The 16,260-nt window shown below is 35.3% G+C and overlaps 1 protein-coding gene across 4 annotated transcripts in view; it reads left to right on the forward strand.

Annotated features, from left to right (window-relative positions):
• The window catches only part of MAP3K2 (mitogen-activated protein kinase kinase kinase 2), a 47,600-nt gene that overhangs the window by 17,783 nt on the left and 13,557 nt on the right, over positions 1 to 16,260 (forward strand). For 2 of the 4 annotated variants that reach the window (XM_064717959.1, XM_064717960.1), the window contains exons 3-11: positions 146 to 264; positions 1,870 to 1,910; positions 4,293 to 4,392; positions 6,153 to 6,266; positions 6,856 to 6,955; positions 7,838 to 7,968; positions 9,975 to 10,054; positions 11,928 to 11,995; positions 13,748 to 13,843. In XM_064717959.1, the coding sequence (XP_064574029.1) occupies positions 146 to 264; positions 1,870 to 1,910; positions 4,293 to 4,392; positions 6,153 to 6,266; positions 6,856 to 6,955; positions 7,838 to 7,968; positions 9,975 to 10,054; positions 11,928 to 11,995; positions 13,748 to 13,843 (849 nt within the window). Of the gene's footprint in view, positions 1 to 145; positions 265 to 1,869; positions 1,911 to 3,702; positions 3,891 to 4,292; positions 4,393 to 6,152; positions 6,267 to 6,855; positions 6,956 to 7,837; positions 7,969 to 9,974; positions 10,055 to 11,927; positions 11,996 to 13,747; positions 13,844 to 16,260 lie in introns of those variants that run through there. The other 2 variants (XM_064717961.1, XM_064717962.1) reach the window with 2 other exon arrangements.

Below are 16,260 nucleotides of genomic sequence, written 5' to 3' on the forward strand. Positions count from 1 at the left end.
ATTTTTTTAAAATTGATAATTATGTATTGAAATGTAGTGCATACTCTTAGATTTTAGACTAATGCCTGCCTAATTGTGAAATGAGAGAGTAGTGCCCTCAAAAGTAACAGCCTTTTACACTTGTCTGGTCTTTTTCTCTGAGCAGATGAGCAGCAAGCTTTGAATTCAATCATGCAGGATTTGGCTGTGCTTCATAAGGCCAGTCGTCCTGTATTGCCCCAGCAAGAAACAGGAAAACCAAAGTCATCTTCCCCTAAGAAACAGGTAATCTTCAGTATCCTCACCAATGTACTGAACATGGAGTGTCCTGCTGTGACTTCTGTAATTATTTTGCTTGCCAGACCAGTGAGCATACCAGAATGAGCTATTTGTCTCCCACATGTGCTGCCATTTTCTTTGTTCATATTCTTATATTAATGCAAAATGAAATGGTGGCATTTCAGAACAGATCATGGTGTGTGCTTAAGTAAGTAAATTGAAGATTACAGAGGTATTTACACCATATGTAAAGTGATTTTATATTTGTTGTTATTATTATATTGTAACTATACTATTTTAAAATACCAAGGAATAATTTTATAGGTTTAGTAGATTACCCAAATGTCACTTATATCATATCAAGGAAAAATGTCAGTACAGCAGCCAAAATATGCTTAAAGTCTTTCACTGCATCTTTTGCCTCAATTTCTTGTTCATGCAGCTGGAAATAAGAGTTCTTTTCAGCTGCAGTTTTTTCTGTAGATACTGAACACAAATAGAAAAGTAGTAAATACTTATTTGATAGGTTTGAAATACTATATGGAGAGATTAGGAGAGGATGTAGACTTCTACCTAAATTGAGTTAACTGTATGTTTATTTGATTTGATCCTTAATTTACAGTTCAATAAACTTCAGTTTGTGTTAATTTAACCTTTTAAAAATGAAAATTTTTGGATATATTTGGCTCTTAAACTGTCAAAGCCACATGTCTACATAATTTTAATTCTGTGCTTTAAAAGTTGTTAGAGTTCAGTCTGTAACACAGTGGTGCTTTGCCACTGTCTTGAAACTCACATCTGAGCTGTGACTTTAGATGTTGTGGTAACATGCACATATGATCCAAAATTATTTGAGTATAAGCTGTGTTTAGAAAGCTAGAAGAAATGTTTATCACTGTTTCAGTTTGTGGATTTTGAAAGTAATCATTTGAAAATCAGTTCTTTTGGAAGATGAAACACTGTTACTTAGATAAACTTTGTGGTTGAATGCATTATTGTTTTTCCTGCAGTAGTTGCTAATACAATTTGATTACTGAAGTTATGACTTTGCAAAGCAATGTTATTTTTTGTTAACTGCAAGTATATACAGAGATGGTTATTGGGAGATGTATTGCATGACTTCTGGCTTAATTGTATGCCTGGGTTTCTATGGTAATGCTTATGCAACAAGAGATGTTTCTTAGGCCTGGAACTCTCGGCTGCAAAATGTACTCACAAACATGTTATTGATAGCTAAACCCATCTGCCTGTTCAAGATACAGAATTATTTGGTAACCACATCCACATTAAATTTGAAGTCATAAATATGTTGTAATATTAACATGTATTGATAGAAAATAATGTGTTTATTTACAGAAGCATTCATTGCACTTCAGAATAAGTTTTTATACTTTACCACTATAAGTTACTTTTAACATTTTTTGGTTTTGAACTCTTTAAGCCTCTATCATGTACCTCAGCAAATGTAGCTTATTAAAATACTTGATATATTGGAAAGGACAGAACATTAATATGGAATTTAGTTCTAGTGTAGGACTATTGGAGTTCATTGACTTCATCAAAAGAGGTGCTAACAAACTCATAGTGGTTCCTTTATCTCTTTTCTTACAGAATGATGTTAGAGTCAAATTTGAGCATCGAGGTGAAAAAAGGTAAAGAAACAGTCTTGTCTCTTTGTTTATGGTTTTGTTATGCTCCTGTCATAAAGTATCAGATTAACAGTTTGAAATGTTTCAGATCTCTAAGATTTTTTGTTTGAGCTTAAATTTAATTTTTTATGAAAACAATTTAGAGAGAATTTACTGTTTAAAATGTTTAAAATATGGCTTCTAATTATGCAAACACCTAAATATCATACTGTGACTATGTCCGATGTAGTATCCTTCATTTGGTTACACTTCAGATGGATGTTTGTAGTCTTGTATAATTACTTAAGTCTTTAAAATAGATCTCAAGTTTGAGTAGACCAGAAAATACATTTTTGTCCTTCATTGTGTGTGTAATAAATGTGTGATAATTTATTATTACTGTAATACCCAGAGGAGGAGGTTGGATTTTACTTCAGGGTTGCCAGTCTGACAACTGTAAGAGGAAAATTTATTAGACTCAAATTGTTTTCATTTAATCAGTTAAAATTTATTTGCTTTTTGTTTATGAAAGGTGGATGATGCACCTGCTAAAGTATACAAACATCTGTCTCTATATAATCTCTTCTCTGGTGTGTGCTCAAAAGCTTTTACAGAATTGGATGTATAATTCCATGCAGAACTGGTTTGTTGACAATTCATTTTGCCTGTCTCTGAAAGTATCAAATTTCATTCTACTGATAGACAAATTATGATAGAATAAGATCTTTGAAAATACTTACACAAAAAAGGAAATAATAGGCATGCTTTTTCTCAAGAGAAATATTAAATTATTTTTAAACAATTAGCTTCAATAAACCCTATACTAGTTCTGGGCAGCCCTTAGTGTGACTCTCTGGACATCACATGTAGAGGTGCATCAGTAATGGTTGAGTTCTCTATATAATTTGGAGGGAATATGTTTTTTTGAAAGTTTTGAGAATTGAGGTCTCATCTACCTAACAATTTCTAGTGAAATAAGAGGAAGCAGGAATTTAAAAGCAGAAAAATGTTTACATGCTGCCAGTCTGCACAGACAGTGCATTTTGCAGTTCATCATATTTCAGTTTCACAATGGACTAAGTTAACCAGTTCAATATGAATACAAGCATAAAGTAAGTGCATGGAAAGATCCCTTTCCCAGGTTTTTATGCTCATTAACCCAGGTCTGTGATGAAGTGTCCCAGGTGACTTCAGCCTGCTTGCCCAGGGGTTCTGGGCAGCCTAGGCTCGTTGCTCAGCATCGATTAGAATACATCGGTTTGCCCGAGCATGTAACTCTAGTGATCAAGGGAAGAAATCATGCAGGGAAAAAAAGTTATGCAATGACTTTCTCACTAGTTTTTAAGAAAGGAAGTGAAAAAGAGAAGTGATTCCAGACTTGCTTTCAGTGGTGAATGTGGCACTTTGTTCAAAAGAGTATGTAGTGTGATGGGTAGAGTTGCAGGCTTGCTGCCCAAAATGTTAACTACAGTGACAATTAGTGTTTTTTAGGTTTTGGGGAGGGGGTGGTTTGTTTGCTTTTTTAGGGTATTTTTTTAAGATTTTATTTTTTAAAAATAATTTTTAATTGAAATTGGCCTGGTTTTTAGCCTCATTTCAGTGAGAAAAAATATCCCCCAAACCACCATACTACTAACTGAACTACTGATGAAAGGGACTGGTACCCTGTGCTAACTTTTCTACTTCACAGAATTTGAGTGCCCTTTCTTTTTTGAATGTGAATTGAATGTACCTCAATAGCTTAGTCCCTATTAAAAGCTCTTTTTTGTTTAATGGTGTTGTATCTCAAAAATGAAATGGTTTTCTATAGTAAAAGGTTAGTTATACTCAGTTTGGGCTGATGAGTTTGATGGGACATTGAGTTAAAAAAAAATCTTAAGTTGTTGACCTACAACTGCACCATTCTTACAGGAGCACACTTGAAGCACAGTTAGTGATGGACTGGGCAGTTTGAGTGTGTAGTTCATTATGGTAAAGATGGTGACATTTAGTTACCTTCCTCAGGTAAGATAGTCTTTCGGATTTCCAAAAAATGGGGACTGCAGGAGTAATTCCTTTCTGTGCTTATGCTTGTCAGCCTATGGCACTCCATTGTCGTAGTTTTCTAAAGTGGAAAAATGTAGAAGTTTCTAAGAATTTCCCTCAGAAATGGAGGCTTGCACAGCATTAAGCAAGTAAAATAGTTGCAATGAAATCTTAATTCTGTATCTGTTTATCCCTTTTAGATTTTTCACTGCTTTTCTTTCTTTTTTAAAAGTCTCAAAATATGGAGGACATGGAATAAAGTATAGCCTCTTACAGTCTTTTTAGTAGTAAATTTAGTTCTGAGATAGTTCTTAAGTAATGAGTTGCCAGATTTTCATAAGTAATGGACAGAAATTCTTTATAACTTAAATTGTGTTTCAGGATCCTGCAATTACCAAGGCCTGTTAAACTTGAAGATCTTGCAGCTAAAGCTAAAGTTGCTTTTGGACAGACTATGGATTTACATTACAGCAATAATGAGGTAATATTCTGTGTCCTCAAAATTCTTGCCTTGGCCATTGATCATTTTAAGGCTGAAATTTGCACTTGTAAGAAGTGGGAACCACCTCTTTTGTCCTTTGACAAAACCCCAGATTTCTAGTGTGTGTTTTCTCAAACACGTAAGTCTTGTCGGAATTAGGATAGGCAGGAAATGCATGAAATGTTTCATGAGTAGTGTTGTATCATAATGGTGTCTCTGACTTGTTTGAAGAGTGGAGAAATTATCTTCCTGATCTTCCACAGTCCTGTTGTGTGATCTTGGGAAATTCTTTACTTCTTTGAGCTTTGGCATGTTTGTAAATTTGAAATAGCTCTTAGCCTTCCTTGTAGGTAATTTTCTTTAAGGATTAATCTTGTTAGGTAATTGCTGGAATGCTGCATTTAGATAATGTGTAGATTGGAGAACTGGGCTTAACTGTTGCTACTCTGAAGTGTCTGGTTGCCAAAGATTTCTTGGTAACAGGGCCAGCAGTGTCAAGCCACTTTTGCCTGATCAATATTACTTCTGGCTTTCCTTTAGAAGTAGGGATGGAATTATTAATAGCAAATGTATTTACAGATGCAGGATCCATTCTTGGGGGTTACATCTGGCTTTTGCCTTGAGTCAGCAAAGTGCATGGAGGCTTATTCATCTGCTTGGTTAAGCACAGTGTAACTGCTGTATGTACCCTGCATCTCTGCAGAAGAAAATGCCAGTGATTGCTCTTTGTTAGTTACTCATTGCATTACCAGACACTTCCATGCAATTGATCCTCAAAATGAAGAATTCCAACAGAAGGTTTTTGGATGTTAGGAGGGTCAGGTGAAATGGCCCTTCATGATACTTTAGCCTCAGCTCCTTCCACCAGTAGATTTTTAGGCATTTGCATAGGTTTTCTGCTTCTTACCTTCTGCACTAGTTGGCAAGTCATCCCATCGCCTTTCAGAAATGTGATGGTAATAATGTGACACTGGTATTAAAAGTGGAATTTAACAAATAAGCATACTCTTCATTTTATCAAGATCTTCCCCCTCAATTCCATCTCTTTTTGTATAAAAGTACTGTATTTAAGCATCTTTGACTGAGGCTGTTTACAAGTAGAATAGATTTAAAAATCTGTATTGTTTTTCCTTTGTTACTTTGTTACAGCCGAAGCTGTAATTTACTCTCCTGAAACACAATCCAAATTTTCATTGTTACAGAATTCAGATCTCGACTGCACGTTAATGGCATAATTTTCTGTTCTAAAGATACGTGTGTGCCAAGTTAATTCTAGTTAATTAGATCCAAGTAGGATTCTAGTGAGGACTAGAATTGTTGCACATGGATCACATCTTCTTAACAAATGCTGGTTTTCAGTGGAAAATTCTTTTAGTGATCAAACTTTAAACAAGTGTATTAGTAACATTTGAGATACAAAAATCTGCTTTATACTCGATGAAATAGGACTTATATTTATCTTACAAATCTTTGTTAATTTAGGCATTGACCCAGTTGTACCTATTTTGGTGAAACTTCTGGATATTTAAGTTCTGTATATGCAAAATGGTTGCTTCTTGTGAAGACTTGTTCTGCTTAGTAGAGGACTCGGAAGAGTTAAGGTTGAGTTTTTAATACTTAAGAGATCATTTAATAAGGTTTATTTTCAAGTTGTTTGCTATGAAAGGAAACATTCTGTTTGTTTCTCTGCACTTGAATTCCTCATTTCTTTCTTGTGTCCTGTTTAAGACTTTTTTTTCTCCCTGCCCCTTGTTTTGTAGCTTGTAATTCCATTAACCACACAGGATGACCTGGACAAAGCTGTTGAACTACTTGACCGTAGTGTACATATGAAGAGTCTCAAGATACTGCTTGTAATACATGGAAATACACAGGTATGAGCTGATGTGCCTTTTCCTCAGTTTTCATAATGAATTATAATTTTTATCTTTTCTTAAATATGGCATTTTCCCAATTGAATATAGTACTAATTACTTCGTCATTTCACTTTAAGCATTTTGTACTGACTTGGTTTTAAATTTTTCCTAGATCCTGTTCCTGTCTTTTTGTTTGCCTACAGGTGTAGAAAAGTGAACCTTAGTAGAATGATACAAAACAAACAGAGAGAATTTAAGTAATGGTAGTTATTTGAAACTGTTCTTTAAGTCTCATATGGGAAGTTCAATATTTGTTGTAGCAAAGACTAGAAGTCTATAGACTAAATGCTGAGATATTTTGATATTATCTAACAAATCACGGCATTGATGTTCATAGGATTTGTATACTGGCACATATTGAAAATGAATTTTAAAGACTATGAATGAGCTACTAAAAGAGATGAATTGTGATGTAAATTGGCAAGCTGCTTTTTTGACTGCTTAAAAAATGGAATGTACTGCACAAAGGCTGTAACGCTTACAAAGTATTTTCATTGTCAGGAATGTGAAGTAATAACTGCAGGTTGTAATACTTATGCATTTTCAGTCACCCAGTGTAAATAATGTGGAACCCTTGCCCTCACTGGAAGATTTAGATAATACAGTGTTTGGTGTGACAGACAGAAAAAGGCGACTCTCTGTAATAGGTAAGCTGCACATTTCAATACCTTTAATTGTAAAAATGTCTTTTGTCTTTTACTCTTCATTAAAATTTTGCTCTCAACACAAACTGTTTCTTCTACTCATCAATGACTGCTACAGAATTTGCATTTGGGGGAGTGGATTTTGAATATTAAGACAAAAGGGTTTTAAATATATATAATACAGAAAATTATCAAAAAACCCCCACAAGTAACTAAGTGTATATAGAGTTTTTTCAGGGTAACTTAAAAAACTGATATTTCCGATACAGGAATGAGCTACTGAAAAATCTGCTTATATGACAATGTGTTTGCTTGCTTAGGACCCCCATAGTTTTTTATTGTGTGAGCATTTGTTTAACATACTGATTTTGGGATTGATTTAACCTCTTTACTTATTCATATTTTAAAGTTGGGTGATGTTAACTTCCAAATTTAATTATGAAACTAGAGAGCTTAAATAAATTGTGTGGAAAATAATTAATTATATTATTATGCATTTGTTATGAATATATGTATTTATGTTCTTACAGACTTAATATTCAGCAAAGAAAAACTGAAATTCTCAAGAGCTGGAAAGGATTAGGTGACATGGGTAGATGGTTTGGATTTTGGTTTTGGTCAAAACAAGCAATTTACAGCCAGATGTGCGGGCAAATGACATTTCTGTTCCTATATAACGAAAATTCTCTTTAATGACATTGAGGCAACTCTGCCCCAAATTTTTCGTAATTTCTGGATGGTAGATTTTAAAGGCTGTACTGAAGTCATTTGGGGGATTCCCAAAGCAAGAAGTGATGCAGGCAGGTTCAGTGCCTTTGAAGCATTTCAGTAAAGCCTTGAATTCTGGGTTAGTGGAGACTCTGACTGGCCCTTTTCTTTCAAAAGGTTCTAATACTCGTGACAGGAGTTCACCTCCCCCAGGATACATTCCAGATGAGCTGCATCAGGTGGCTCGAAATGGATCCTTCACCAGTATCAACAGTGAGGGTGAATTCATTCCAGAAAGTATGGATCAGGTATGTCTGTGGATATTGAAATTAAAGTTTCTTGCTAAGTTTATTTATGAAATACTGCTGTTCAAGAAGGATATGGAATTTTTAGAAGGAACAGCAAACAATTGATGATAACTCAGTAAAATTTGATTGGTTTCAACCTTGACATAAGGTTGTTTATGTCAAGGTTGTGCTGTTTAGTCTTGCAGAACCTGGTTATTTTTTTTTACTCTGTCTCTTCAATTTTTAAAATATGCTGTTACAAGGAGAAAGATAATGTTCTTAATTGCCATGATAGTTGAGTTAGATAGTGGTAGATGCAAGTAACAGCAGAGATGCCAGCAGAAAACATTAGAAAACACAAGCCCCTTAATTTTACTGAGAATGATACATAAGCGGGACCAGCTTTACAACTTTTCCAGGTAATTAAAAGGAGATTTTGAGAAAGGTTTTGGACCTGTCAGAATTATTTGGACTCAGTTGATACTTAAGAGTTGGACTCAATGATCCTTGTGGGTTCTTTCCAACTCAGGATATTCTGTGTGGTAGGTACTGTGTTGGGATAGAGGCAAGGGGATGGCTGTAGGTCTGGCGTAAATAAGCTCTGAAAGACTTCCCAAATTCACTTTTTTGGTGTGTACAGATCACAAATGTATGTTGTTTTTTTTTCTTCTTACTCATCTGCATTGATGTTGGATGTCTGCACAGTTAGCAAAATAAAAATCCTGCTCTCTGAGTATAAAAAATTGCCCTTCAAAACAGCAGGAAAAGGAGCAGGAATGTAACTGCTCACAGAATTGGCAATGGAGAAAGAGATATTTCAAGGAGGAAAGAAAAATAATGCTGCATACACAAATCAGTTCAAGTTGTTGTTGACATTGGCAGTGTACTTACAAAAGGCAAGAGGCAACAGTTTTTATGAGCTGACTAAATGAGAGACAGATGATAGAATAAAGGCAAGGGGATAGTGCAATTTGTTGCACAATTTTAATGACCGAGCTGAGAATAGGGACTGCATCTCCTACTTTCCAAACCAGGGCTATTCATTATCATAGCCATGTGGTCAGATCCAGCCCAAGTCTGGGCTCATTCCAGGGAGATAGTTACTTTTGGTGTGGGTAAAGTAATTTCTGGTCACTGACTGGTCAGACAGACAGATGGTCCCTGTGGCCTGGGATGTCCATTCACTCCTAATTATTCCAGAAATATATAACCTGACATGTATGCATTGCTGTGTGAGCTGTCAGCAGGTTTAAATCAATGAATTTTACTTTCATAAGAAACCAGGTTAGTTCAACCTAAGCAGCCTTAAGGGCCAGTTTGGTGTGGTGGGCTCACAAATTCTGTTTGCTCCCCCCCACCTACATTGCCACATCACCTTGGCAAGTGTTGGCCATGCTGCCTTTGTGTGTCACAGCCTGCCCACCGAAGACAAGAAGGGAATTGGGGAATGGAGGGCTTTGCTCTGCTCTGCTGTTGATCTGCCTGAGCACAGCTATTGGCACTCTGACAGCAGATCCCACACTTTCTTTAATAGATGAGGGGTTGGATAGAGGGGTATTCAATATTGTTCAGCATGAGACAAGAGGAATAAAAATGCTGAATCTGTGGTGTTGTCCTTCCCAATACAGAGTTCATTTAAGAGTTTGCACTCTGCAAACCCACTTTCAGGACACTGTTTCTTTAAGAAGTTCTTGATTGGTGTATGGCAAAGTAGGTACCCAGGACCTTTAAGATGCAGCACAGACCATAAAAATTGGAGGGGTAACTGCTTAATTTACAGCAAAAGACTGTTGTCCAATTCATGGAAAATAATAGATGTTATACAATATATCAAAACAAACTTCATTTTAGGAAGGAGCTCATTTTAAGTCAACAGATGAGCTTTCCATTCTGTTTTTACCAGTTCATATGTGATTTGGATTTGTTTCTTATTAGCTGTTTTATAGCAACCCCCTTAGCTATTTAGAAAAAAAAAGTGGAAAAAAACCTTGAACTTTGTTGATCTTCCTCTGTTTATTGTTTATTAGATGCTGGATCCATTGTCTTTGAGCAGTCCTGAAAACTCTGGCTCAGGAAGCTGTCCCTCGCTTGACAGCCCGTTAGATGGGTAAAAATTATTTACATTCATTATTTAATTATTTATCTTTATTAGATTGCATAATGTCTCAGTTGTAAAATACAACTCCTTTCCAGTGACAGTGCTTCTTCCAAAAATTCCCTTGTAAGTTATAGAATGTTTATAAAAGCTTATTGAAACTTAATTGCTTACTAATACATGGAAAATACTGTGGTGCTTTTTTCAATAATTTGTATTTAAACCACAAAAATTTAGGTTTAAGGTCCTATGAAAATATACTGAAGATTTTTACTAAATGTTGCTGGGTCTTTCACATGGGTGGTGTATATACCCTGGCAGTGAGCCACTGCATTAAATTTACAGTTCTTAGGCACTGCCATATGAAGTAGGCTTTTCTTTGCTAAAGCAGGGGATACCAAATTCAAGAAGATGGTAGAGTCATTTACTGGCTGCAACAGACAGTCCCTTCCTTTCCTTTGCAATTACTGCCTGCTCCTCTCCCCTTGTTCCTCTTGCAAACTTTCAGCTGATTTTTCTTTGTTAAAGCCCAGCAGTCAGCAAGAGGCAGTGTATGCTATGGGGGGTCTTTTTGGATTGACCTCTGAGAAGACCCCTGTGTTTGGAGGGGTCACTGTCCACCAGCCAAGTCAAGTAAAACATATTCCTGTTTGGTTTATGGTGGTCAGGCAAATAACCTTGGGTTTAATCTGCAGATTTGCTCTTTGTTTATTTCAAACTGCAAAAGTAATAAAACTGCTAATAAAATTTTTTATTTAACTGGTAGAAAGGTGAAGAGTTGGAGGTCACTGCCTGTGGCAATTAATCAGAGCTGTATTATTCAGTAGTACTATTTCATTTGAGAATATGTGGTTTGAGGACACAAGTAGATTTGGTCTAACAAATACAATTTTGCATTTAATAAGTCTGCATTTCACAAGGAAGACAGTAGACGTGAAAGGTATTTTGTGGTTTTAGTGTGGTAGGTTAGATGTACACAGTATTTAATGTAGCTCCATAGAAAAGAAATTTTATCTAATTGCCAAATTTAAGGGTTTTGTGGGGTAGGAGTGAGTGAAAGAAGGGGAAACAAAGCAGACTTAATGCAACTCATATTTCTTCTTCAAAACTCTTTTTGGTTGTTTTTATTTACTTAATTTGTCACCTCTACTTAGTCTGTTTTCCTTTTTTTTTTTTTTTTCATTTAAATATTTCCTACAAAGATGTAGGTTTTGTGTCTCCATTTAGCTTCTGTTACCCATTAGAGAAATTCTTACCAGAAAAAGGAGGACACTGTTTTGGTATGTTTATGGAAATAAACTGTTATCGATTGCTCTGACTGGCAATCCCATCCATTCCTTTTTGTGGCTGGGAGTTACATACCAACTGTAGGTAAGAAACAATGTGATCATGTAAGAACCAAAAAATTCTTCATCATTTTATAACTCAATAAAATCACTCTCTTAATCCTATGACTTTCATGGAGAGAAGAGGAAATGTTTTTTCTCATTGAAAGGTTCTACATTTCTTTGGTTAAATTTCCTCAAGAGTTTTTGTAGACTGTATAACCCATTTTGCCAGTCTATAAACCTTTGTGTTTAGCCATAAAGGTGTTAAACATAACAGTGTTCCTTTGTGGCTGTACTTGTGATAATTCATGTTTTTACTAATATCATTGCTCATTAACAGAGTCTGTTGCTTTCTTACCTACATTAAGCTCAGTGAGCAAGCTTCTTCATTGTTGCTGATCCTTAATTCTTACAGTTGCCTACTAGAATTGAGTTTCAGAATTGAGTTCCATTCTGCAGCAATCTGTATAGCAGTGGCTTTTCATCAGTAAGAGGACAGTAAGCTTAAGTGTGGATTAACAGCAGCTTTTAGATTCTGTGTATTTTTACACTTCCAGGGACAACTATCCCAAGTCTCGGATGCCAAGAGCACAGAGCTATCCAGATAATCATCAGGAATTCTCAGGTAGGCAAAAATCACTGGAGACACACTAGCTTTCCAGAACTGCTCCTCTTGCAAATTAATAGGACTTAGTTAGAAGGGATGTTCACACTGGAGAAGTATTGTATTACACAAACAATATGGTAGAAGAAAGCAAAGTAACACCAAATGCACACAGTGAAAGATACCTTGAAAATACAAGAAATTTCATGTTTCTTCTAGATTATTGTGTGTGACATCACTCCTAGTGGGTGTAGTATAACTATCTGCTTCTGTAAGAAGTGCAAATGTACAGTGCATAGGGGCATGCACACTTAGTTAAATTGGACTGTAATATCTTAGTTTTTATTGGGATTTGTTGGGATTTTCCCCATTCCATGTTCTAGTATGTTAATAGTGGGATAGACAGCAATCATTAATTCAATATTCAATATTTATTCTCATGATTTGAGGTGTAACAGAAGCAGAAAAAAAGTCAATCTGGCATAGTCTTTCCTCCTGCCACCACCAGTACTGGGCTTCTACAGAGGGGTGTGTAATGTTCCTCTCTCAGAATATATTCTTAGTCATGTGTTGCTCAAAGGTTCTGTAAATGCAAGATGTTCTGTGATTTGATAGATTTTTTTTTTTCCTTCCACAAATTTTTCTTGTCCCTATTTCACATTATATAAACTTTCTCAGCATCAGCTGTAGGTTGCAACAGACAGTTGTGCAATTTATTGTGTTTTATGAAGGAGTATGTGCTTTGTAACTTTTTTTAAGGCTTGGGGGTTTTTTTTGTTTTTTTGTTTTTTTTCCTGTTACTGTTTTTCCAGTGGATTTTTTTGTTTGTTTGTTTTGGTTTTTTTATGGATCTCTTTGCTCCCTTTGAGCTGTTGCTTTTCTAGTCTATAGGGACCTACATTCCTTATGCAGGAGCAGTTTGTATCTTTGATCATCTCTGTACTTCTGAATATTTTCCAGTTTTACTAAAATCTTTGAAATTGAGTGGACCAAAACTTTGTTCAGTATATCTTACAGCATTTAATTTTCTTCTCAGCTAATAAAAAGAGTTCAGCTGCTGCTTTTTTGGAAGTCTATCACAAACCTTTACAGAAGCTGAACTTCATCTGCAACTTTATTATCCAGTCACGTAGCCTCTTAAGGGCCTTCTCTAATTATTCTCTTGGTTTTATTTCTCAAAGTGATTTTGCCACCTCCCTGTTCCTTGTTCTGTACAGAGAATTCATGGATAATTAAATTGCATGAGTTTTAGATTCCTGTGGACTATTGATTCCCCCTTTCTTATGTACTTACCATGTAACCAATTATTTATGCACTGAGGGACTTCTTCCCTTACCTTATACTTTTCCCCCTCAATAACTTTTAAAAGAGGATCTTTTGAATGTGTTTTAGTAATTCAAGCTGTGTTGACTCATTCACCAGTTTTTTATATTTATACAGCTTTAAATTCTATTCTTTGGAATAGTTTCTCCTCTATAAAGTATTTTTAAAACTGGATTAATCAGGCATACTGCAGTCCTCCAACATTCTTTTAAGCAAGAGGTTACAAACCACTTGAGCTGTTGAATTCTTGATCCTTTGGGACTTTTGACTGAAGTTCTTTTAGTACTTGTGACTTGTGTAATTTTGTTCTATAAGTCTTTTTCCTCTGATGCTTCTGCCCTTCATATCCTCTGATCTGCTTGCCCATTTTAAGTTTGTATTACCAAAGTGAATAATTCAACATGCTTTTGTCACATTTTAAATTTTGAAATGAATAATTTTATTTTCTAGTAGAGTATGATATCCCAATATTTGAGAAATTTGGAAAAGGGGGGACTTATCCCAGAAGATACCATATTTCATATCATCAACAAGACTACAATGATGGTAAGCACTGCAACAGTTTTATTAATCTGGTTTTTCTCATTGGAAAATGTGATAAAGTTTTAAGATCTTAATGAAATTAAATGAAAACACTGATGAAATTGAAAGCTTAAATTTCTTCCCCACACTCACTTGCTAAGCTTCTAATGATTGATAGAACCTCTGAGCAGTTTTATCTCTAGTAAAGTTATGGATTACAGAATTCCTGAGTCATATGCACAACTGTGGAAATGTTTGCTATCTTTGGCCACACACAAGTCATACAGTATAAGTTTTTGACCTTTGTGACCCTTTTCTAGCTAAAGTAGGTATGTCTGTTTATAATGTCTGGTTTTGCTTTAAGAAATTCCAAGTACAGTGGAGTTCCTGTTAACATTTTCTTAGATTAAAAGAGTAAATAAAATTTAAGAGCAGTGATGTAAACTGAGAACTAGTTGATGAAATAAATTGTTGGAATGCAAGGCAGCACCTGCTGATGTGTCCACAAAACTGGTTTGGACAGTAATACCATTGATATAAATTTAACATGTGTTAAATTTCTAAAGGAAGTAGAGAGGAGCAGCTGAAGGATTTTCATACTTCAGGGTGTGTCGAGCGCTAGTTGAGAAGAGTTACCAAGAAATGTATCCCAAGACCAGATGGCTTCACTTGCAGTGTGGAATGTGCAGAGCAATAAATGGAATTATGTTACAGAAATCACAGAAATATCAAACTTGGGCACTGCAAAGTCCAGTTCCTTGCTCTAGAGCAAGATTTAAGGAGGCAATGATCTGTCTGTTACTGACTTCAAGTAAACTCTAAATTGACTTGAACAGAAGGCATACATTTCCTTTATGTTATCAACTTCCAAGATAGCTTATCTTATAACTTAACTTTCTCTGTCTCCTAAGACATTTTTCCTGCAAATGAAAATAGTAACTAGTTAGTCTGTTTTATCACAGTGAAGAATTAGTCATTGCCCTTATTTATCCCTACATCACACACACACACACACACACACACACACACACACACACACACGCCTGGTTTCTCACCTTTGTTTTCTTCTTGTGCCCAAGCTGAGGCTTTTCTTATGGCCACTTTATGTATAACACAGGATATAAGCAGAACTTGGTATGGAGCAGTCACATTAATATGTTGCAGAATGACCCTACTTTCTGGTCACCACTCTGACTGCTCTTCAGTCTTGGGTTACATTTTCCTATATTATATCATTTTCTTCATGATGTCCAATTGCTTTACATTTTGTAGTTTCTGCATTAGATTTCTCTTTAACTATGTATATTGTGCTTCCTTACTGAATTTCATCTTGATTTTTGAATCATCTCTAACGTCTAATTCCATTGTGAATTTTTTTTTTAATCTCTAAATGGACTTTCAGCCACACTCAACATGATGTCATCTGCAATATTTCAGTGTGTTGAATTCCATCATATGTACATGATGAATTAAAATAGTGCATGAAAATGAAGACAATTTAAGTGGACATCCCCAGCAGTTTATCTTTCCCTTTGATGAGGAATCATTGATCATGCTCTGAATCTGTCTTGAGTATAATCTGCATAGTAAGATGGTCTACAACACTTCATAAGTTAGCTTGTGAGAATGTCCCATTGAAATGGGAAAATAGGATTGGCTACATGAGACAAACCAATTATGACTGGTTTATCACATTTTTATCTTTTCAATGGTGAATAAAACTGCTTAATAACTTATTTGCATATCTTTCTTGGAATTTAAATTGTCCAGACTAGCATATAAGACTGAGTCTACTATTTCAGAGATATTTTATCTGCTTTCTTTAGTCCTCTGGGAACTCCTCCTCTAGTGTAGTAGCTAATGAATCAGAGACTCATTCAGTTATTGCTGAGTTCTCTAGGATGAAACTTAATCAAGAGATGCTATTCTAAATATAGTTGTGTTATCTAAATAGATTAACATAAATTGTATTAGTCATCTGGTTGTAATTAACATGTTGAAGATCAGTGCTGTTTTTTCATTCTGATGCCGTAGCGATCTCCAAATTTTGCATTGCTTATGTTTTGATTTTTAAAATACTTTTGTGGTCTTCCTGTTTGATTCCAGGTGTCAGTCTTTCTCTGAATTAAATACTTTATAGTTTACAGAAGGAAGAGGTTGGCTTGGGTCCTACAGCATTGTGAACGTGTATTTTATTCTCTTAAATATCAGAAAATTGGTATTTGCACATTTAATAGAGCAATAAAAGCAGAGGCATGGCGTTTTCATTCCTCCTCTTATGGGTCTCAAGATTTTTCAAGCATGTTGATTATATTTTGAAAAAATTCCAGAATTTGGTCCCAATTTTCGTCTCTTAAACACAAGATTTTGATTCTGTCTAGTCCTTAGATACATCTGTGATGAATGTTTGTTTCCTTCTAGGTGGAAAGTTCATGATGATT

The sequence above is a fragment of the Zonotrichia leucophrys genome, chromosome 7 (genome assembly GCF_028769735.1).
Source record: "Zonotrichia leucophrys gambelii isolate GWCS_2022_RI chromosome 7, RI_Zleu_2.0, whole genome shotgun sequence".
Taxonomy (NCBI): Eukaryota; Metazoa; Chordata; class Aves; order Passeriformes; family Passerellidae; genus Zonotrichia; species Zonotrichia leucophrys.